Source organism: Cyclopterus lumpus, chromosome 13 (assembly GCF_009769545.1).
Source record: "Cyclopterus lumpus isolate fCycLum1 chromosome 13, fCycLum1.pri, whole genome shotgun sequence".
NCBI classification, from domain to species: domain Eukaryota; kingdom Metazoa; phylum Chordata; class Actinopteri; order Perciformes; family Cyclopteridae; genus Cyclopterus; species Cyclopterus lumpus.
The window spans coordinates 11,175,227-11,198,880 of NC_046978.1; the positions used below are offsets into that span (position 1 = coordinate 11,175,227).

The window sequence follows — 23,654 nt, forward strand, 5'->3', positions numbered from 1 at the left end:
AATTAACAGCGAAGGCTTGAAATATATATTTTTTTATTATAACTGTAGCTTACTATACTTACTATCCATGGCAATTCGCTGGTTGATGCAATTTGCAATTTGAAGTCTGATATATTCTATTTCTTTAGAGGGTGTTTGTGTGAAACTTTTACCCTGCCATCTTGACCAGGACCCCTTATGAATCAGATGCAAAATCCAGTGGTATTATCCTGGGGTAATACGAGTATAAATCAATACATCAAAGTTATCGTTAATATAGTAGAAGTGTTCGTAGTTTGGCTGTTCCCTTTAATCTATTTTTTTTCAGATTAATTTAATAGTAGAGGACGTCCGGTTTAACTAAACTGAGTTTGTGTTTTATTCAATTATTTTGATATGTCAAGAAGCATTTGAAGCGCCCTTCTACTGTATAAACCATATATACATACATATATATTCCTATATATATACGTAAATACTATTCCTATGTATGTGTATATATACATATGAATATATATATATATATACATATATACGTAAATATATTCCTATGTATGTGTATATATACATATGAATATATATATATACATATGAATATATATATAACATAGGAATATAAATATATATATTTCAAACGTAACACTAAATCTGCCTCTGCTTCATCAGCTACTTTCTACCTGCACGCGCACCATTGGTGTCACGCCCCCCGCTGTGCATTGCAGTTCTCCCTTCGCTCCACTAGAGGGTGCGTTCGGACCCCGCAGCGTCCGCGAGAGTGTATCATGTGAAAGGAGGAATGTTCATACAATGAGGGTCTGTGTATTGTAGTTCCGCTATTGCCTCTCGGTGCGCCACACGGACAAACGCTTGTCAATGGACTACTTGAGACGGCTCTCAATCGGCGTCTGCGGCGGCTCCGCGCGGTTCGGTGGCGTGCTCTTTTGACTTGTCATCTGCAACCAGATCCTCGTCCTCCGGGTGGAAAGAGAAAGACGGGAGAGAAAGGACTCAAATCCAAACAAAAATGCCGTGAGTCTCGGAAGTTTCGTGAATGTCGTGCGTTGGTAGATTCTCTTCTTCTGGCGACAGATCGCTCACTCTGAATTCTACAGTTTGCGGTCTCACTCCTTTTTTCCTTCCCTCTTTCCCCCCCGGACTATTTCACAAGTGTAGCCACATTTGAGATAAAGTAGGATGCCACAGTAGCCACGGATCTCCCCCCCCCCCCCCCCCCCCCCCCCCGATGGAACTGAAGTTGTGCGTGCTGTGGTTTTGAATCATCCAAGGGATTAATATCCAATGCAATTTATGTTGAAGCAAGGAGTGGATCCGTTTCCAGCTGTGAATCCACGAGCTCTTCGTGTTTGTAAATCATTTCGGTTTTAATTACAAGCCGACACGACAGCACCCCCGAGGCAGCGGTCACTAATACAATTCAGCAACATTGGGACTTTTTTTGAGTAGCCATTGTGTGAGTTTAGACTGCGCGTACCTCACTTTACAGGCCAGTGTCTTTACACCCCTCATCACTGTAATATTCCTCTCAGTTTGACGAGATAATTGTGCAATTTGTCCTTGAACAAATACCATAATTCCCTCAAGTGAGTGATTGCGTGCAGTGTAGTGTTTTTCTCTCCACATGGGACCATAGCTGAGTGCATACGTCTGCTTGTCTTCCATGCCCGTCCCGTGGTCCATTATAAGCTCAGTGGACCTCAGTCTCTCCAAACTTGACGGGGACTTGCGGGCATGGGAGAAGCGACCCCTGCTCACTCTGCTGCCGGGGCATTCGCACCCATGTTGGGTGTCGGGTTAGGAACCATGCCCGCTGGGGTCGGCAACGGCCCGGCGGTGGCCACCTCCAGAGGCTCCGCGGTACCACAGCCTGCCACAGCGCCATTGTGGAGCGTTTGCGCGCCCGCATAGAGCTGTGCAGGCGGCACCACTCCACCTGCGAGACCCGCTACCAGAGGGGCCAGGCCGAGAGCTCCCGACCGGGAGCCACGAGAGCCACACTTCACCTGCTCAACATAGTCCACCAAGGGCCCGGGAACCGAAAGACGAAGGGCAGCCGGGGATCGGAACCAGCAACCTCCAGAGTACAGCTAGGGTCAACGGAGAGCTAAAGGGCGCTGAGGGCGACCAGAAGATATCCACGCGCATAGCGGTGAGTTGTGGGGAGACCCAGTTGGTGATGGTGGTGATAATGAATGATGATGATAAATCTTGAGGATGACACCATGGTGAATATGTTTATCATGGTGGTCATGATTATTTGTGCTGCTGTTACAGTTAAAGCTCTGCCCAAACATACAGGACAGCAAAACTCAGACCCTGAGACATTACAAGCATTTGTGATAATCTGCCGGTCAGCTGAGAGCTGTAGTTGATGTTTCTATAGAAGAAATGAAAGAGCTCTGCTGTGACCCGAGAGGAACAACCCGTTAAGGCTCTGTCCCACCTTAAGACATTAAAATCAATACCCAATGACAACCATGTCTTAAAACAAGAGTGATACTAGTAATAGTAATAGTTGATGCTCTTGCTGATGTGTGTGTGGGGGGGGGGGGGGGGGGGGGGGGGGGGGGGCTTGAAGTGAATGGGATGGTACAGGAGCACAAGAAGTGGTTTGCCAAAGCAATCCATTCAGAGGAAATTGTTTTGGGGTCATGGGGATGTTTTGCATTTAGCGCAAATCATGTCAGCATCTCTCTACTGTGCAGCTGAGGGATGCAGACGCTTTCTGCAGCTTTTTTTACACCATTTAATATGCGCCGATCTCTCATTGTGCTGTACAGATATGTCAGTTTGCTTTGTGTCGCGTGCATTACCTACATTCTCAAGAGGATGCCACCTGCCATTGAGCAGGTTTTCTCAAAGTGTTTCTTTAAAAACAGCTTCTGTTTCTGAGGGGTTCCTATATCACGTCAGGAGCGGCGCGACCTTAATTCGAGAATCTTCAGAGAAAAGGTTATTGAGAATAAAGGACAGTATAGTTTTTGGATATTGTCCTTGAACAACAGACATAAGGTAGGGACACGGCGGGGCGTTGTGTGTGCCTGCTGGTGCTGATAGGACGGGCTTCCTGTTGTGAGATGCAAGATTTATTTAGTTGTTTTCTTTCATTGGACATGAGGGAGTTCAGCATCCAGACGATGAATTATTTCCCAAGCAGCGTTTTAATATGATGTCTAAAGGGTGAGAGCTCGCAGATGTTCCCGCTCTAGATTTGCTGGAGATGCTGGATGGAAAAATAAACAATGTAAAAAAAAAATGTTTTTCCAGTAAAGCCTAGAGGAGGCAACAATGATTTGTTCCGTCAGCTCATTCATTGTCATCACAGGAATTGGCCAGGCTATAGCCTCCACATGCCATGATTTTCACATGCAAGAAAAGTCAATTTTTCCATGATTTACAGTGTGAATATAAAAAGCAGTTTAGTTAGCTTTGCACATATTTAGTTTTCATGCTGTCAGGTGCAGAACAGCCCTGGAACATGATGATGGGAGGCAAGACACAACATTACAGATTATATTGACTGTCTAAAAGAGGTCAGGGAACATCATTATCATGTGCCGCTTCATTTTTACTGATGTTGACTCTGGAGTAGCGTGTTCTACATAAAACTGATGACTGCAGCAAGATGGTGAGGAGGAAATGAGATCCCGTCGTACATGTTTTTGTCAACCCTGAGGTTAATAAGTTTTTCACAATTCGTGATGATTGGGTGAAGCAGAACAGCAGCCATTGCAGAAATCCCCCTTAATACATTTATACAGCATCTTTCCAGCATAAATACAGCAGTTATTTCTTGAATTTATTCAAATCAAGCCAAATAACTTGCAACTAAATACTAAAAATACAAATATATATATATATATATATATATATATATATATATATATATATATATATATATATATATAATCTCTAGCTATAAATGGAGTGCGACTTGTGTTTCAGATACTTCCTGAGGTGCAGTTGTACTTCACTACATTCTTCTGAATTAAAGAGTAAGGTTTCTACAATGGACACATCTGTGCATGTTATTGACTGTTCACATTGGAATTTGTGCTTGAAATGTACACCGAGCGAGGGGCAAACAACACAATGGATTATGACTGGCTGGGAGCGCAGAGTGAGCAGCACTTAACAACGGTGCTCATTGAGGCCAGATTAACAAAGGATATTCTTTTAGATGAAATTGGAGAAATGGGGAAGAAGAAAGACGAGAGCTTACTTATCTGATGACTCAGGAAAGTGATTTCCCATAATGCCCGCGTGAACTCGTCGAAAGCCTTTTGGATATTTATGGATTCATAGAGTATGTTCCTTTTTTTCTTTACAAAGCGTTTTTCAATCTTTCCCTTCATACCTGTATCAGTGGATACATTCAGTGCAGAAAATGGGTCAGGATAGAGCTTACAACACATTAGCCCCGTGTTACGATGTACAGATGTTAAGTTTCGTCAGATCAGCATTCAGTCAGCCATCTTTCATTGCCTTGACAACCAATGATACAGCCCTGCTGCATGTTGCATGCCATGCACTGTCATGCCCTATTATAAGGCCTTTAACGAAGGGCTCACTAAGCACCTTCTTGAAAGATGCGCTGGCCATAAAACTGTCTGAACCGCAAGGCCCCCATATAAATGTTTAGAGCCACTGAATACATTTCCTGCACGTGTTTACTTAAAGTCAAACCGGCCTTGAAAAAGCAGTAGGCGAGGGATGCCCGGTGATTAACAGCCCTGTGTGCACTGGGAGGATTTTGTTATTACCCAGTCTTGTTCTAGTGACAGATCTGAGAACTATAGGCCTCGAGTTCGCAGGGAAAGTGCTTTGTATGCTGATGTGTTTGCCTGTTGTGTTTGCCTGTTGTGTTTGCCCACTTTCAACTCCACGTGTATCGCGCGGCGGCGGCTCTTTTTTTTTCAAAAGGCGTTCTGGTCATCTCGTGGTCTAAAACTGAAACCGCTTAACCCGCAACGCCCCCGCTTAAAATCTGGCCAAATAACTTTGTCTTTGTAATCCTCTCCTCTCTCCTTATGTTTCCTGTCACCATCGACTGTGAGTGTCCCCGAGGAGGCACAGTGCCCAAATACTCTTCAAGCTTTATGTGTTTGGCACAATTGCAGGATCCTGTACAAAAGGTCAGCACTGGCCACTGGTCGGTTGTGCTTTTGTTGACCGATCAGATGTTCCTAACTCGGGGTTCAGGACCTCCACCAAAAGGTCGCAAGATAGATCTTATGGGTTGCAATATTATTAAGAGGGTAGGAAAGCATAAACAAAACAATGCTATTAACTTTTTCAGACTTTGCTCTACCCCTCTTTGTTCTTTTGATATTCCCATCTTCTGGTCTTTAGAAATGATTAAAATGACTTTGTTGGACAGTTGGACTATAACGGTGAGGTGGGGTCGCAGTTTGCGTCATTTGGTCACAAACCCAAAAGGTCTGCAGAATACAAGACAAATGTGCAGAATGACACTTTATTTTAATAGTAATTCATTATGTTTTTGTTCTTTTTTGTTTTTTTGTATGCATCACATCCTGTACAGCACACGTTTTTGTGTGACCCCTTTTTGTATTTACATTTCAAGTACATGTTGTTAAGCCAACATGACAATGAAAATGAATCGCCACGCCTCTTAATTCAGTGGATCAGAACAGCCTGCTCAAATAGCACGGAGAAGAGTAAATGCCGCGTTACTTTCTCGTTGTCATGTATGATTGATGAAGAGTGTGTGTGTAAGAGTGGGGTGGGGTGTGTACTGTAAGTGCTTCCTGGCATACCCTGTTTGGCTGTTGAACTGCCTGAATCAGAGCTGCCGGTGGTCTGATCCCAGCCTGGCTCGGCTGAGATGTGTAACAATTAGCCCAGGTCTATGGGGGCCACCCACAGTGAAGCCCACACCTTTACCCAGCTCCGTGGATGAAGCAGGGATCCATGTTCATCCCACAGATCACTTCCATGTTATCATGGGAAGGCGAACAATTAAAAAAAAAAAAGAAATGTTATTTTATTTTCGGGCTGGCTGGCTAGTTGGTCTGGATGCTGAATTACCCACGGCTAAATCCCCTTAGCCGTGGGTGCTGTTTTATTGACAGCACGGCTACTCTGTAAGCCTGATGTGATTACGCTTGTCCCTTTTTGTATAGACTGTAGCTGTGAGATGAGTCGTGCAGCTCATAGTGCTCTGATTAAAAGACATTAAGATAGGCCTTCATATACTGTAGTAAAGCCATCTGTTAATCTCCTCCTTCTATTTGGGATTAGTGCTCGTTCCAAGATAGACTTTAAACACAGCTGCAATCCAATTCTACTTGTGCATAGTGCACTATGTAGGTGTGGAAGATGTATTGAAAATGTCCTGTCATCTAAATGTGTTTTTTTTTTTTTTTTTTTTAACAAAGATCCTGTGCACTTCGAAAGCAATAAATGCCACAATATATAGTGTGTGATAGTTTGACAAAAAGTAGTTTCATCAAAAGGGTGTTTATTGACAGTTTCACATACTCTAGCGATGTAATACTTCTTAATACAAACGCTGTGAACCTGTCCGATTGTGTACACCAAATGATACCTTCTGAGAGCAAAGCACACTATGACATGTGATTGGGTTTAGGAGTTATTTGCTACTAAATATGCTAGATTAATTCAGGCAGTAACATTTGTCCGAGGAGTTGAAATACGACTCCCCCCTCCGTACACTTCTGTGTCGTGTCTTCTGATCCACGCCACATAAACAGCAGGAATCATCATTATATTTTGCTCGGGGACACATGACAGCGGCTTTTTTAACTGATTCGCATCAGCCAGATTTACTGACTCGTGTAATAAAAGTGAGGACCATGTAACATTATGTTCTGGACATTCCACAGACGTATCCGATGGCAGTTCGTAAACTTTTAGCACCAACTAGATCTGCGCGAGCACAGCTTGTCTTTGAGGAAGGGGGGAAGTAGTAGGTTCATATCGCACACAAAGCAAACGCTGTGCCTCGTCCGTTTCCAGGAAATTGCTGCCTCTGGATGACCGTTGTTTGGACAGTATGTTGATTCTGACTCTGTTAATGGCTGCAGTATCATCTTCTGGCTAAATCGTGCATGAAATGAATGTCCCTATTCCCCAGTAAACATAGGTTTATGATAACATCAGCATACATGTGTTTTAAACAACTAACGCATAAATTGTGTGGTCGTGATTGCTATGTCCTCGAGGGAGAGCGCGGCACCGGCTTCTCATTTGGTCGTCATCCCAGACTCCAAACAAAGTTCACTGATGAATGTCATTTCTCAGAGGGGCTTTATTTTTCAATCCCTTTTTTGAGTTATTGATTGTATTTACTAAATATATTATAGACGCTGAAGTTACAATCTGATAAACTGCAGCTTTTACTATGTCATGATGGCATAAGTCTGGACCTTCAACAAATCATTAGTTCTAGTATGATAGTGTCCCGAAATGAACCTTTAGATTTTCGTTGTTTTTGTCTTCATTTTGAGGCCATCTTTTGTGCTAAGCCGTCATCGTGGCTCTCTTTTCCTTGTCCGTCCAGCCAATGGTAACCCAGTTCCAAACGTTGTTTCAAGTGTTGTTAATGCCAGAAAACATGTATCACTTCCTGTGCACCAGTGGATTTTCCCCAAAAAACTATGCGACATTATTTACAGTAAAAGCTTTCATGAGCTTAGTGTAATAGTTATATCAGTGAATGATGGAGAACAATGAAATGTCCGAGAGGCAGAAAAGCAGAGTCAAGGTTAATGATGGGCACTTATTGATTATGCTGTTTTAGTAATTCATTACAACTGGGGAAGCATAAAGGTTCCTTTTTAATTCAATTCAGTTTATTTTGTATAGCCCAGAATTACAAATTTGCCTCAGAGGGCTTTACAATCTGTACACATACGACATCCCTGACCTTTGACCTCACATCGAATCAGGAAAAACTCCCCAAAAATAACCTTTCACAGGGAAAAAAGGGAAGAAACCTTCAGGAGAGCAACAGAGGAGGATCCCTCTCCCCGGATGGACAGATGCAATAGATGTCATGTGTACAGAATGAACAGCATTACAGAGTGACAACACATTCAATGAATATGACAGACGAAGCTCAGCAAATGCAGAAGCAGCAGTAAGGTGCCGAAACGCTGCTCTGTGAATCTGGGACATCTCTGTACCTGGCAAGATTTGCATCGCCTTCTCCTCCTGAAATGAGCACACGTTCAGTCTTTTTCTAGACTAATTTAGACTTAGGTAGCAAGAAAAAAACTTGCATAGGAAAAAGAAGAACACAAAGAGAAACATATGAATTGGGGAAGACAAAGCTTCCAGACACCCAGCAGGGCAGTGAGGATGTGCGTGTCAAATCAAAGGCATTCATGGATCATCTGTTCTACAGTATGTCTAGTAGTGGTGTCTTAAAAAAAATCTTCCTCATCCCACTCAACCAGCATCTCACACACACACACACACACACACCCACACACACTGAACCCACCCCACCGCACACGCCTTATGTTTTATTCAGCAGCCTATGGGAAGGCTGTATCTGTCTTTGAAGAGGGCTGCCGAAATCATGTAGTAGACCCGTCTCCTCCTCAGTCTTCAAGGGCTGATACAATATAAGTGTGTACATGCTCAGAGGAACATGGGCCTGTCTGAGAGTCCAGGTGGGCAGGGTCTGCTCTGCTGCTATGATGTATATAACAGCCCGGTCTTTAGGGTCAATTTAGCCTGTAGTCGTACGGGAACGGCTTCCCTGTCTCGGGATAAAAGCCTTTCCTCCAGAGACATCTGGTTGAAGTCCTTGGCTGTGGTCCGCGGCCTCTAGCAGAGCTTGCAAGGTAACGTGGCCTTCAGTTAACGTGGTAGAAAAACACACCATCAGCATCAACCTTGCAACATCTCTCCTCCCCGGTGGTGCAGGTTGCGTTGTTTTTCTGTCCACTCTGCTAATTTACACCCAGGGCAGTAAAGCATAGCAGGTCATGCATCTGAGTTTGGCATTGGTTATTCTCGCATGATTAAAAGAGCAAGTATAATGTGATGAAACTGTTAATTGATTAATCATATAGTTGATCAATAAAACAATTGTCTACAGCAATTTTACATTTTTAATAACACTTCAAGTCAAAATCAGGCAAACGTACCAAATGTGTGTATGGTTTCATCTCCGCAAATGTGAGAATTTGCTGCTATTCTCAGTGGGATGTTATTGTAAATGGAATGTTTTGTGGTTTTGGACTGTGGGGTGGAAACAACTATTTTAGGACGCCCTCTCTCTTGGAAACTGGGATGGACATTTCTAAGTCCTTTCTGACATTTTGTATCACCGCTTGATTAATCAGTTCAGTTAAATGTTCTTATTTGGCAGATTGCAACCAACTGAATACCCACTCCTTACGTGATATGAATCCTCATTATCGTCATCATTCTAAGCAAACGAAAACACACCAACTCTTAGTTTCACATGATTATACACAATTATGAATATTATATTACATATCTGTGAATAGACCCCCACGAAATGCTACACACTGGCCCCTTTTAATTGAAAACAAAATCTACAGATGGGCCTATAAGAAAATACAAGCTACTTGGAGCCTTACATGTGTCTATATGGTATTCATCGAACACACACTATAAAACTGAGTTCCAACGAGGGTGCACAATTGTTTAAATTTTCTTGCTGATCCTCCAACGGCAAATTAGACTGCGCAATAGACTCTTGTGACTGAATACTCGTTTCATGTTTTGAATATGAATTACCCCACTATTCAGTGTTTCATCCAAGGGAACATTTCACTGGGTTGAAATACCTCCATTCCCAAGGGGGTTGGATTAGAGAGTCCCCACTGTATCCCTTTGTTGTTGAGTTGTGCTTTCAGCATGCATCCCGTTGTTGCCGGCACTTTGTTTGAATTCCAAGCAATATGTGGACCTCGAGACACAAACTCTCATCCGCGCCACCGAAATCAACAGGGACTTTTTTGGAGGACTAATATATATATATATATTAGGGCTTCATCGTAGCTATTTAATCCATTTGACTGAGGAAACATGTTTTTTTAAATTGAATTTTTTAAGGCTTTTCATCGTGGAATTTAGATAAACATATATGTGAAGCTCGGGGGCAACCACTTAGCAAGAAAGGCCCGTGTTTATGTACATCTATATCTTCACAGGGGCCTTGTAGAGGTAGCCGCTCATGCCTGATGCGATTTCTTCTGCTGGGAGAGCTCTTTGAGGTTTGTCAGGTTTTTCCTGCTTGACTTAATTGAAGGGAGGGAAGGATTGTGTGTGTGAGTGTGAGAGAGAGAGGGGAGAAGGAGGGGGGTGTATGGTAGTGCTTTGGAGTGTCTTTCCACAAGTGCTTTGCTACCCTGTGCTGAAACTGGAACCCTGTGGGAACGAGCATGTTCAGGTGTATTTTATGTGCGGTGCATGCGAGGTGACTTGAGGGGACAAGTTGCATGCAAAATGTAATAAAAGCGGTATTCATATATTCGGCATTCAGTTTGTGCACCAACTCGACAGCGCTCGAGGTTTTGTTTTAGAGCCGACTGTTGTGCAACGCCGACATAAACAAGACCGTATCTATGACTGTTCTCACACTTATCTGACGATCGGCTTACCTGATATGTCGGCGTTTCCTGGACTTGTTGTAAACAGATCTGAATATCACAGCCGCTGGGTGTGGGGACGTGTTGCCACGTTAACATAATGTCTTCACCTTGCTGTAATTCTGCTGTAATTCTGTAAACAAGATGTTTTCATTAGACAAAACCTTTCCAAGCCGAGTGTGAGCAGCCATCTCGATTCCTCCGCCGAAGAACAATTGGGTTCAGAGCAAAGCAGCTTTCTTTGTGGGACTTCAAACAGACGGTTCTCCCCAGGGTCATTACCCCGCTCAGGAAATGAGAAAGTGGGCTCCTGATGTCACTGGCAAACCCCTTTGCACAGAATTCCGGGTTGAACTGGAACTGGAAGTGAGGAGGGGAGGGCCATGCCAGATCAGAGTTCAGACATGTTTACATTACAGCTCAGGATATTTCTCAGAGCCTGCTGGAGTTCCCAGGCTCCACAGTGCTGCAAAGAGGCTCAAGCATTCACTTTTTCTTCTCTTCTCTCCCTCCCGCTCCTGTTTTCTGGGGTTGAAGTCATAGTTCAACCCCATTTGCATAGTGGTAATGTTCGCTTCTTTGCTACAGTTGTCCGGTGGGGGGTGGGGGGTTATTATAGATGTGAAATATATGTGAGGCGAAAGTCACAACTGCTGTTGGCACACAATGTTTGCGTGTCTGAAACGATGCTGATGACATTGTTTGAGAAATAAATGCTGTGAACTAATAGAAGAAATCCGCTCCAGTAAACAGTGTTACAGTTCCTCCGTCTCTAGTACTTGACTTTTTTTTTCATCATCCTCTTTTTCCTCCGAAGAAAGAGTGTTTAATATGCACACGCCCTTTCTTTGACTCGGCGGTGACGATAACGATTTGTGGCAACGTTGATTGCTGTCCTATCTTCTAACATGAACATTTGCATTGGAGTCAAACGAACATACTGAGCTTATGTCGGAGTTGTATTCAATATTAGATTATTTCAGAATTGCCAGCTTGATAGAGATTCGGGCTTTTTTTTTTTCGACAGCTGCCTCGTTAAATCAATGCAGTGCAATGTGGGGGGATTTTCTCCAGGAGCATTGTGGATGGCACCCCTGCCTCGCTCTGCCTTGTGGAAAGGATTTTTCCCTTTTTTTTTAATTAATTTTTTTATTTGCATAGATTGAGCCTTTGCTTCTACGGTTGTTTTGGAGAATATTGTAGTCTCCTAGATCATTTCTGATATCTGGGAAGGTGGAACATTGCTAATAAAAGAAATACGAGTGTTCAGACATCAGACTGACAGACTTTATTCAGAGGAGAAAACAAAGGAAAACTTTGTTCCCCATACTGTCGGTTGTAAACATCCATTACAATTGAACTGTGACCTACCGTGCTTGCATTGGGGTGTCTGCGCCCACAGTTTCCCAATGCAACAAGGGATTACTAACAACAATAGGGGTGCATTCACTTTTGTCTGATCACTTGACCGCTCACTATTGGCCTCTCGGGCTTGTTGCAGCGAGGCCACTGTGATCCCAAATGAGTACAATAATATTAAAGCCAATTTGTTATCAGACATATGAACTGGAATTTCCTCTTCATGTTGCAATTTCACAAGCTGCCCCAGCCTTCTGAGTGGGACAAAAAAAGCTCAGGGAACATTTACATCATTGTCCTTTTTGGGGCATTAACATTGTCGGCTATGAATTAAGAAAATAGCTGCTGCCCAAAAACAATATAGGTATCAGCCTTCAAAATCTTACAGTTGTCAAATCCTAGCTCAAATGCTTCAGACGGCTAGACCAGCCCGTCTACAGCATCAGATCCGGGTCTAGGGGAGGAACATAGATGGTCTTGTTTCCTGCCTCGCCTCTGCCAATACGGCTGGGAAGTGGCAGCTGGAATGTTTGTGTTAGTGCTCTGCTGTGGTGAGGTGTCACGGTGCTGAGTTATGCTCATGGCGCCTGCTCTCCCTCTCCACCTTACCTCGAGGTACACAGACACTGCTGTGGAATGAGTGAGGTGAACCCGGGGGACGATCTCTGGTCTTCATCTGCCTCGTCGAATCATCCGTGCCGTGGGTTTAACAGGGAGCAGGCCTTCAGTGACACAGGGTCTGCATGGCGTGCTGGATATTTTAGTCCAATTCCACCCTCTGTTTATTCTGGCATGTATTGGTGAGCTATCTGCTTATTGATTTGAGGATTCTGTTTTGATCCTGATACGGCTGCCATTAACAGTCATGCTATTTGTTTTAATATCAAACAAGTGTGTACAGTAGTTAAAGGCAGTTTTTGGAATTCATTTTTACCTGCAGATGTCATAGTGCAGGATGTTGTATGGCCAACATGTTGTCCCCCCCCCCCCACACACAATTCAAACGAGGCCAACAGCTGATTAAAAAACTCGATGAAGCGTGTATAATGTTATGCAATGTCAGCGCAATGTTATCTTTGCATGACAAGTGAGAGAAATCTGTTTTCCTACCATGAAAGGATTACGTGAAGGGGTAATGAGCAGAAACATGGAGTCTCACACGGAGATCTGTGTAGCAGACAGTACCAGCGTCTTGCCTGGATGATTCAATTCAGTTTATTTTGTATAGCCCAATATCACAAATTACACATTTGCCTCAGAGGGCTTTACAATCTCTACACATACGACATCCCTGTCCCAAGACCTCACATCGGATCAGGAAAATCTCCCCAAAAACAATGAATGAGGGAACATGAGCCTTCTGAGTTTTAGTTTAAGTTCTTCCTTCATTCCAGCCAAATTGATTAAGTTGTGTAACCATAGCTGTAACCATCATCTTGACTTCAAGCCGTGTAATTTGCCTAACATTTGTGGCAGCTCGGGGACTGTGATCCTGAAGTTTAAGTATCAGGCACTGTGGTGTTGTACTGGATTACATAACAGTGCATTTCTATAGTTATTAAGTGTATTTAATCTTCAAGGGAAATAACCATATTATTAAAGGGAAGTTCAGGGAGGTGATTACTACTATCTCCGTAAGGGCTTTCATACTCTCCTTCTTCCGTAAAAGGCCTCTTTATGCTCTCACTGTATTATATTTAGTCTTCCTAATTTAAATTGTTGTTTTGGCCCTATTTACTGAGAAAAAAACATCTCGGTAAAGAAAAAGTACAATTGTATATTTAATCCATTTGCTAAAGTCAGGTGGTGAATATTGCCTCCGGAAGATGAGATTGAGTCTTAAAGCAATTAAGGAGGTGAATCCTATAATTACACTGGAGCTGCTTTTAAGCGGCCTTGTTGTAAATCCAAATAGGGCATAATGTTTTGAATAAGCATATAGAATATGTCTTTCAATCAGGGGGTTGGTGGTTCAATCCCCGCCCTAGTCGATGTGTCCTTGAGCAAGACACTTAACCCTGAATTGCTCCCTGTAGCTGTGTCTACGGTGTATTAATGTAACATGATTGTAAGTCGCTTTGGATAAAAGCGTCAGCTAAATGACATGTAATAATGACATGTAATATAAGGTAGCAACGTTAGGGCAAGAGCAGATCATATGCGTAGTCTGCTGGTCTCCCCAAGATCGACTTTGATTAAATGTATATGCTTGCTAAGTGGACCCTTAGAACAAACCTGCACCATATCAGAATATATTTGACACAAGGAGGGGAGATATGCGTCAGGTGTCAAGTGGGGCCTTTCAATGGTCATAAATCAATGAATTATTGAACTCTTCTCCATCAATCAATTTCCCACTATCAGCTGAGATGCCTAAAACACATTTAATCACCCGATGCAAGTACGTAGCCAGAGGGAATGGTCCCTGTAATAGGACCCCGTTACATTTATTTGAGCCGACTGGTTATTTTGAATTGATGGCAGACGATCATTAAGCAAGTAAAGGCTCATTCTCCTGCCGCTCTGCTTGCAGAGAAAAGGGTGATGCTGCATTCTTTTCAGAGCTGTTGGTGAGAAAGTGGGGTTATTATGTGTGCGTATGCATGATAACAAGAGGGAGAAAGCGAGTGAAGAGAGCATTCCTTCCTCACTCCCACTCTCCACCACCACACCCCCATTGCTACTCACTGCCACCCCACCCCCAGTTTCCTTCCTGTGCTTTTTTTAGAGTCTATTGGAGGTTTTTTTTCTTCCCCACATCCGGCAACAAAGCCAGCCTTTTTATGCCATAACCTATGCTGTTCTGTGGTTCGGCTTCACACGGGCATGGTCAAATGTGATACATTAATCGAAGCCCACTCAGTTTCCTAACTTCCCGTCCTTGTTCACTTCCCTTGACAGATTGCTTAGGGAGTTGGGTGGGGGGTTGTCCTTGAAGAGCAAAATGAGTTTCTACCATGTACTGTGGAATATTTTCTGTACAAAGTGTCCTGTAACAATGAAAACTACTAAATGAGCTATTGGTTGTCAAAATGTGGAACATCAGCCTTAGCACTAAATAGGGATTTATATAATATGCCAAGTATGTCACTTTTTTTGTGTGTGTTTTTTTAGCACCTCATGGAACTGGCGTGTAACTCTCAAACTCACTTGTATATATCGGGCTGCAGATTCTCCTCAAGGGGGAGTGCTTGGGTGTGTAGGAAGGAAAGGGATAGCAATAGCAGTAGCGGTTTGGACAAATTTAGACAAATATGAAACCTTCATAATAATTGGTCTAAAAGGTGTCAAAAATTAATTTTTGGAAAATAGGGGATTTTTGTTTTGCAGAGCCAGGGTAAGCCACTGGGGACAAATAGGCAGCAAGGCTGAGTGGAAGCACAATATCCAGCTCATGATGTTGCCCCTTACATGCAAACAGTGCATCTCATTTTTAACACATGCACCACCTATAGGTGAGTGTTAGAACTGCAGTTCTGTGTCAGTGCTATATCTGCAGGAACCTTTTAAACCCCAAGCTATTTTCTAGGTTTCTGCTCGAAATAACATACCTAAACTAAAAAGGGTGTATCTCTGCAACCACAAAGGCTATTTGAATAATGTTGGTGTTATAATAAAGGCAAACCATGTGTGCTGTTGTTCAGATGTGTAAATATTATTATATGTGTTACTGGTTAAGAGTAAACAAAGATGAAAGACAGCAAAAGTTGAATTTCCATGTTCGCCTAGGAAAAAAAGCACTTTCAGGATGATTATCTCTTGGAAGGATGCACAGCAAAGGTTAAAAAGGTTTTAGTACAGATTAATTAGGCAAAATGGGCATTTGGGAAATTTGAATTTTCTCATGTACCAAACCATATATTTCACTTGTATATTACTTATGGTGTTCAATACATCCAAATATCAGTCTTTGTTGATTAGAAGAAGGAAAAAAAAAAGCCAAAGATAAGCACCATTTGTGACTGTAAGCGCTAAAGCGATTCATATCTCGGAGATGCTTTGGTGCAGAAGGATTTGGAAAAGATATTTAGAATCTGTGATGAGTCGTCTTGCTTTTTGCTATCTGTTTTTTTCTGATAGCACCGAGCTACGGGTTGCTAGTTCCGGAAACGTGCTGAGTGGGCTGACTCCTGACAAAATGATGATTATGATATTTTCATAATTCTTTCAGTTGGTGTTTGAGTTGTGTAGAAATGGCTTACTGAGTCTTGTAGCCCAAATTCTCTTGTTTAATTTGATGTATAACATCAATATATTTGCTCATGTTTATTGTAAGGTTTCACACAGTCTAACTATAATGTGTAAATTGCCCCCCAATTGGGTGCCGTGGGGTTTAAAAGGTTACATTGATCTTGTGGCCCTGCCATGAGATGGTAGATGTGGTGTCATGTGCTTTACATCAATAACACCGTTTGTCTTTGTTTAAGGAAAATTACCAACGATACAGTATTTGTCCGCCAAACAAAGATCATTTTTGAGGTCTTTTTAAATGTTAATTTAAATGGAACACTGCCCTAAAGAATATACAATATTTAAATGTATTTAGCCAAACACTCTTTTCAATAGTTACAACATTAAAACAGAATAACTTTTCAAAGCACTGACTAAAATACTGACACTTTATCAGCATTTGTCCTCATTGTCATTCCCAGTGAATTAATTCCCTTGGTGAGAGGGAATTTTCCCCCTCTATTATGCTGCCTCGGCTGAGTTTGAATCACTGAGCTCATCTGTTTTGCCTGAAGTAGTCAAAGCGAGGGAGAAAAAAAACCAGCTGTCTAGTCAGTGAAGAGACGCCTTGCCAGTTGAGCTGTGAAATCCACACAAGCAAGCAGGATAATCTCTTCCACCTAGACCAAATATCATCATTTGCTGGGATGGAAAAGCAGATAGTTCCATATGTGCAACCGTGACCTAATAGGGTATAATTTAATGTGACTGCATTATGTATACTGTAATGAGTACACTGACATTGACACTAAAGGTATGTATTTATTTTTGTTAGAACGGTAGCAGCATACTCATACTGAGGTAACCCATACACTGCTGCATTTTATACTGAAATAATGCACGATAACTTGCTCAGCCTCCGATAACGACATTATTTGAGCTGGGGTAACTGGAAGTGAGAGATTGATTAACTTGTATTTCTACTTCCCAATCCAATTCCTCCAACTTGTACCATCACAGCAGTCTGACAGTTTATCTTTCCCGACAGCCTCCGTCCGGTTAGGTTATTGTTGTTCTGCAGGCCGGGTGGACGGAGCATGACTAGAATCTGTGCTTCCCTCTTTGGCAGTTGCTGTGACGATAGCCACATGGATGTGAATCTCTCGTCTCGGCAGTTTTCTTTGCCGTGTTTTCAGAGTTCACTGTCAATTAAGCTGTGTCATACCAAGCATACATACAAGGGACTTAATATGTGTTACGAGTTTACCAAGTTGTTTTTCTCAGTTGAAGTTCGAAAAAAAAATTAGCATTTAATTATGAAGAATTGTGTCAGTGGCTGTAGTATTTGAAACTACTGACAAATGAACACTGACATGTTCACCATCAAGAACACTATTATTTCTAAACAACGGACTAATTGTTTACTTGACCAGATGCCACTGTAGGTACAGGGGACCTGCTTTTAATTGCTATGGACTATTTTGGGATGAGAACGGAGGCTTAGGGGATCATTTCTTACCACAAGTGTCTTTATCAGCACAAATCTCTTAATCAGGTTGAGATCACAACGGTTGCTTAGTGTTTCCCTCAGCTTTGAAGTAATGGCAATGAGCACATCATGGGAAAGTTGTTTTTTTCCACACGGACAGATTACCTGAGAGACGGGTCTCTCTCTCACCAGCTGCGACATGTAAAAAGACCTAAAGTGTTGAGTCACACGGCCCACTTAGACAAACACAAGAGCTGGCTGCAGGTAGAAACTTGCTCGAAGACGCAGGCTGCTGCAACCTTCAACTCTTCCTGCCACTGAGAGCTTCAATGACACTGGGGAGCTCAGTGTCATTGAAGCCTGCAAGGCTCTATGGGATGGCAATTTAAGGCAACTCTTTTTTTTTTTTATGTACAGGAGAATCCACTTTTTTTTTTTTTAGACCACATTTCAAATTGTGGCAGCAGTAAAAAAAGACTCCTGTTGCCTTTAAACAAAATGCTCAGATGGTTTCTCTCTGTACACAGGAAGTGACAAACGATAACTTAAAGCTGTACAAATCCATGTTTGACCACTAGCGGGCAGAACTGACAAAGTCTTGACATATTATCACCAAGTTACTAATGCATTAACAAACCCTTGCCTTCTACACATTCAGTTGAAATATTAGCATACATGTGGAGTTATTCCTCTGGCCAGAACAGAATTCTAAGTCCAATATTCACTCTTCTTTTAGCTCTGTTTTGGTCTCCACGAAAAACTAGTCAACATTGTTTGTCTGCTTGGTGCTGGGAATGAAACGTAAAGTGGGTTTGTCAGAGCTTGTACATATAATTGATTGTAACAATGAATTCAGCATCATGCATGACTGTATGAAGAAAACCTAAATTCCAAGAAATCATGAAAAGTATGACCTCATCACAACATTTGGCCAGCAGTGTACCAAGTTATCTAGTGCAGCTATTCATTCTGATTCCTGTAGTTTTCATTTTTTTTGTGGTAGTCAAACTTGATCCAAAGACTTTTCGCCTGTCAACAGTATGAAGACCAGTTGTTTTTTAGGCCCCAGCTACCCAGAATCAAGGCCAACAGTTTTAAGTTTAAGTGAATTGTTTGTTTATCATGGATGATGATATCGTACTAATATCTAACATATATCAGTGTCATGTTTTGTTTTTGTCCTTCTGGGAAATGTCAGGCTGATGATACATTTTTAGAGATCACAAATGTTCTGCACTATGATCCCCAATGCTCCCCTCCCCCACCCCCATGACACACACTTTTTCCTGGGTTGGAGTCTGTGAGAGCGTTGCAGTGTTTTCTGAGCCCGTCTCTGCCAGCACCGGTCGACACAGACCTTATTTGGAATGTCAGCACTGATAGGAGTGGGAGTCAAACAAAGCTTCCCACTCATTTATTTTCTCTTCTTACTTTTTAGCTGCAGCAGTCCGTTTCCAAACTGAACTAGCAGAGTGTGTGTGTGTGTGTGTGTGTGTGTGTGTGTGTGTGTGTGTGTGTGTGTGTGTGTGTGTGTGTGTGTGTGTGTGTGTGTGTGTGTGTGTGTGTGTGTGTGTGTGTGTGTGTGTGTGTGTGTGTGTGTGTGTGTGTGTGTGTGTGTGTGTGTGTGTGTGTGTGTGTGTGTGTGTGTGTGTGTGTGTGTGTGTGTGTGTGTGTGTGTGTGTGTGTGTGTGTGTGTGTGTGTGTGTGTGTGTGTGTGTGTGTGTGTGTGTGTGTGTGGTGAAAGCTGAGAGAGATGACAAAACTCAACAAGTATCCCCTTTTCAACTAGTGGATTTTTCAAAGCTTTCTCCATTGAAGCGGTTTAAAACACAAAATGTGCCCCCACACCCACCCTCTAAATTTTAGAGTCTAAAAGCATGAGGCTTATCAAGACCTGGCTGAGTGAAGCAGCATTAGCACAGCATTAACCACTCAGCCCAGGTTTCCCACGGGATATAAAATGGATCCTTGTTTCACTGGGAAATCGCCACAGCAATGCTGCTAGAGAGCACTTTGCTGCAATCACATCAGACATTGAAGCATATTGTTTCCTGATTTGGAACTGCAGGCGCTGTGCTCCAAAGGGGGCTTGGAGGAATTCTGAATGCAAATCGCTGAGTGATGAAACAGCCCATCAGTAGAAAGATAATCTCATCAGTATTTGCTGCAGATCCTCAAACAATGCACACTAGTTGGCTGCTTCGCATTAGCTAGTGAAGCTCGTTGATGGTTTTTCTTTCTAGTGGCCAGAGTTATGGCTGGAATGGCTCAGGACTGTGTTGCTCAACTCAGCAGTGGCACTGTTGGCTCTCACCGTGCTGCAGCTGCATGCTGAAGAGCAGCCAGATGTTTGAGATGGTGAAATGAGCCTAGCGAGCAGGAAACGGCTCTGCATGCCATAGGAATCGTCTTTGAAAACAGGAAGGGAACTTGTTCCCTGCTTATGGGCCTTTTCCTGTGGCATGACCGGAGGCAGGCCTTGTGTTTGACGGTTGCTGGGAAAAAGGTACTTGTGGTTGTATGGCAAAGGCCTTTTAAGGGTACAAACATTTCCGGAGAGCCTCAGACCTGTTTAACAAGGGATTCGTTTTCAGAGAAGCTGAAATCCCATTTTTTCGACTCTCGTATCAGTTTCACCTCTGTAGTTGTTGCAGGCTTGTGTTGTGTGATATAGACAACAACAAAACAATAACTATGGAACTTATTGTGTTAACTAACCAATGTCATATCTCTACAGGCTGTCTAAAGACTCATGATTCAGTGCTGGTATTATTCTGGTGTACTTTCTTTAATTTAATGAATAACTAATCCTAACATGTAGGATTGCCAACTTGAGGATTTTGTTAAATGTTTTGATACTCTCAGTGACCTCTGGTGTCTGCAGGGATTGTCAATTTGTAATTCGTAAGCTTTTGCTGTTTAACGTTCTGATTTGTTCAGCGTCCCACACCCTCAAGTTTCCAAGCCTGAAAATAGTTTACCTCTGACATTTGAATCGACACAGCACACATACAGTATTCCAATTTCTTCATCACAGATGCATCGTGTCCTTTCATTTTTAGTGCGCAGCGTTCAGCACTTTAGATGTGGATGGGAATAGTTCAGAGCTGATAGAGGGTGTTTCCAGCTCATAGGGTGTTTAAGCATGTGTTACCACTAAATTAGACCCTACAATAACAGCTTAGCCTATATTGCTGTTGGAGGGCATGACATGTATCGGTGACGAGCTTGGAAACTGGCGGGAGATCTTCCTGTCCATCGCCTTTCTCTCTCTTCCAATTACAGAGGTGGTAGGCAGAAAAAAATATGCTGTGACTAAAGATCAGGATGTGGCAGTTAAATCGAATTTGCTCAGTGGCCAGTGAATTTGAAAACATCCTGTATTTTCCTACATTAAATCATTTATCAAAAGGATCCCTTCTCCTCTGGAAGCTACAGTGCTGCATGGGGATGCTCCTGAGTGTGGGAGCCCTCAGTCCTCCTCTGTAAATTTCCCTGTGGTTGAGAATGACATGTGGATGAGAGGCGACAGCAGTGTCAGGAGCTCTGTGAGCCACATGGCCATGGGTGATGTGATGTGACGGCTTGTCACTGCGATGTTGGTGACCTGTGGTACGTCTGCAGTGGCGTGGCCTCGCCGGTGCTGCAGTGATGCCTCGGCAGAGTCTGCTTGCCTGCCTGCCCCCCCCCCCCCCCCCCCCCCCGCACACACACCCCGCACACACACCCCGCACACCCCCCATATTTGTTCCCAGGATCACTTCACTGCTTCACTGTCATCCTGGGAATCCCGACTGCCAGGAACCGCAGCTCTTGAACTCTCCCTGACATGAGAATATACTCAATACATATTATGTGCAATTAATTGGCCATTCAACCTACCTGAGCAGGTCAAGAATAATTGGATGGAATATTTGTGTTATAAATCCGCTTGACTAATGACTCTGCTTCGCATACTTTGTCCATTCACTCTCACTTGAGGATTTTTATCATTGTAATGGCTGTGCGGTGACTGCAGAGATACCAGCATTGCTTGTCGACTTTTTGTTGAGGGGCCCCACATATTTCCTTCTGCGGCCCGTACATATTTTCGGAGGAGCCTCCTTTAGTCCCCGGGGATATCACATTAAACTCATCTGCTTGATTTTGAACAAAAGATACGCCAAAGTAGAAAGTGATTGGAATGCTGGCTTTGAATCTCTGCATTTGGATAATGGAGAGCTGCTATTTGAATGGGAAGTGTCTCCAACAGGATTTGTTTTGTGTGCAAGCTGCCTCTTATTAAAATAGCAAGTTTCTCCATGGAATGCTGGAGCTGAGCTACATTAACTCCAAAAAATAAAATTGGCCTTCAGTAAACATAATGGATGATTTCTCTTCAAAGGAGCTCTTATCATCTCTTCTCATTTCCCAGAGGCTGCCACAAAGCTGCCTCTTTCTCTTTTTTTTCTCTTTTCCTGCTGCTGCTGCTGCTGCTGCTCATCCTTCTCTCCTGCCTGCTCTCTGGAGGGCAGCCTCAATCTAATACAACTGTGTCAGGAAGTGTGGGGATGCAAAGTGCTGATGAGCCAAAAGTAGCCCACCTCTGCAGTGTGCTGCTTCGTCCCAACACGCGCCAGCCTGATTAGAGAAGCACACCATGAACTATATGCATATCCCTGTGCAACCTTATGGCACACGCCCTATAGAAACATGTTTCTTTTGTTATTGGAATATGATGTTTCCAAGTGTTCTGTTTGGAAAAAAACGTTAGAACTTAACATGTGTAAAAAAATGATAAAACATTTCTGAGTATCCTTCTAGTTTAGATATACTGTAGGTTCCGTTATAATTGTTTGTTGGTGCCCCACAAATTTTGAGCATTTCCTCTATTTTTTAGTGCTTTGCAAATATTTGTTTTTAATGAAATCTTTGCAGGCCTTAACACCCCCCAACAACTTGTTTAACTTAAACTCCCATTAAAATGCTTAATTGTCAGCATTGTCAGTATTTTTTCTCCTGCTGGCATCATCTAATCATGGTAATTGTGAAACTTTTTTGTTGTATCATTGTGTCAAATAAATTGCGCACACCTTGCGGTTACCTGAAATGTGCTGAATAAAAAAACAAGCCATGACTTGATAACAGAGAAGAATGGGGGAAAAAGAGAACCGGTTCCAGGAAAGGCAAAGCAGCCGCCCTGACCTCATTTGACTGAAACTATAAATTGCCGTGTGAATGTACATATTATATCATAGCCGCCTCAGCTTCCTTACCTTCATTTTAAATAATTAAACTTTTCAAGCTATCCAGGATGTTTTATTCAATTTCTCTGGATATAACATAATGGCTTACAGCTTTAGGCAGCTAGTAAGCCCTATAATTAAATTGAGCCCTCTACACTTTCTCAGCATTCTGCAAGCAGATAGCTGAATTGTGTATGACATTGGCACTGGTCTGTGGGCTCTTGTTTCTTATCTGGCAATAAATGAGCTGAAATCCCCTCTCGCAACAGTATGCAACCTGCAGAACCGCATAAATATTATGTCTCCCTAGGAACACAATAGTCGTATTTATTCCTTTTATTTTGGGACTGTTTTTTCCATGTCTAACGGCGAGAGGGAGGTTTCTAACTCTCACAGGAGCGGATTGCAACATGTTTCGGGCTCTGGTGAATAGATTAAAGGCTGGCGAGCTCCATCTTTTGTTGAGCCACGCTCTCGTGCTCAAACACAAAACCTTCGAACACTCGTAAACCTATACCCTTGGAGCATGCGTGGCTCTGAGGGCTGTGCCACTGGACTGACAGATGGTACCAGGAGGCCTGGTGTTGCGTCCCTGTGATGGTTGACCCGGAGCCCCATCCACAGCGCTCAGCATCACCACACTGCTCAGCTTGACACGCGGGCTACCAGCCCTCCAGCTCCCAGGAATAGATAGCCTCTTCTGACATGGCCAAGGTCAGGCTCCTCACTGCTACAGTCAAAGGGCATCGATAAGCAGCATCGGAAATGTAATGCTCAAAAATGACATTTTGATTCGCT

The 23,654-nt window shown here is 42.9% G+C and overlaps 1 protein-coding gene across 1 annotated transcript in view; it reads left to right on the forward strand.

The window, feature by feature from the left end:
• The first annotated feature begins 824 nt into the window (after window positions 1-824).
• Window positions 825-23,654, forward strand: part of zmp:0000001236 (mastermind-like protein 2) — a 35,272-nt gene continuing 12,442 nt past the window's right edge. The window contains 5 exon segments of the mRNA XM_034549167.1: window positions 825-1,008; window positions 1,689-1,863; window positions 1,866-2,060; window positions 2,062-2,085; window positions 2,087-2,146. Coding sequence (XP_034405058.1) covers window positions 1,729-1,863; window positions 1,866-2,060; window positions 2,062-2,085; window positions 2,087-2,146 — 414 coding nt within the window. The 5' untranslated portion in view covers window positions 825-1,008; window positions 1,689-1,728.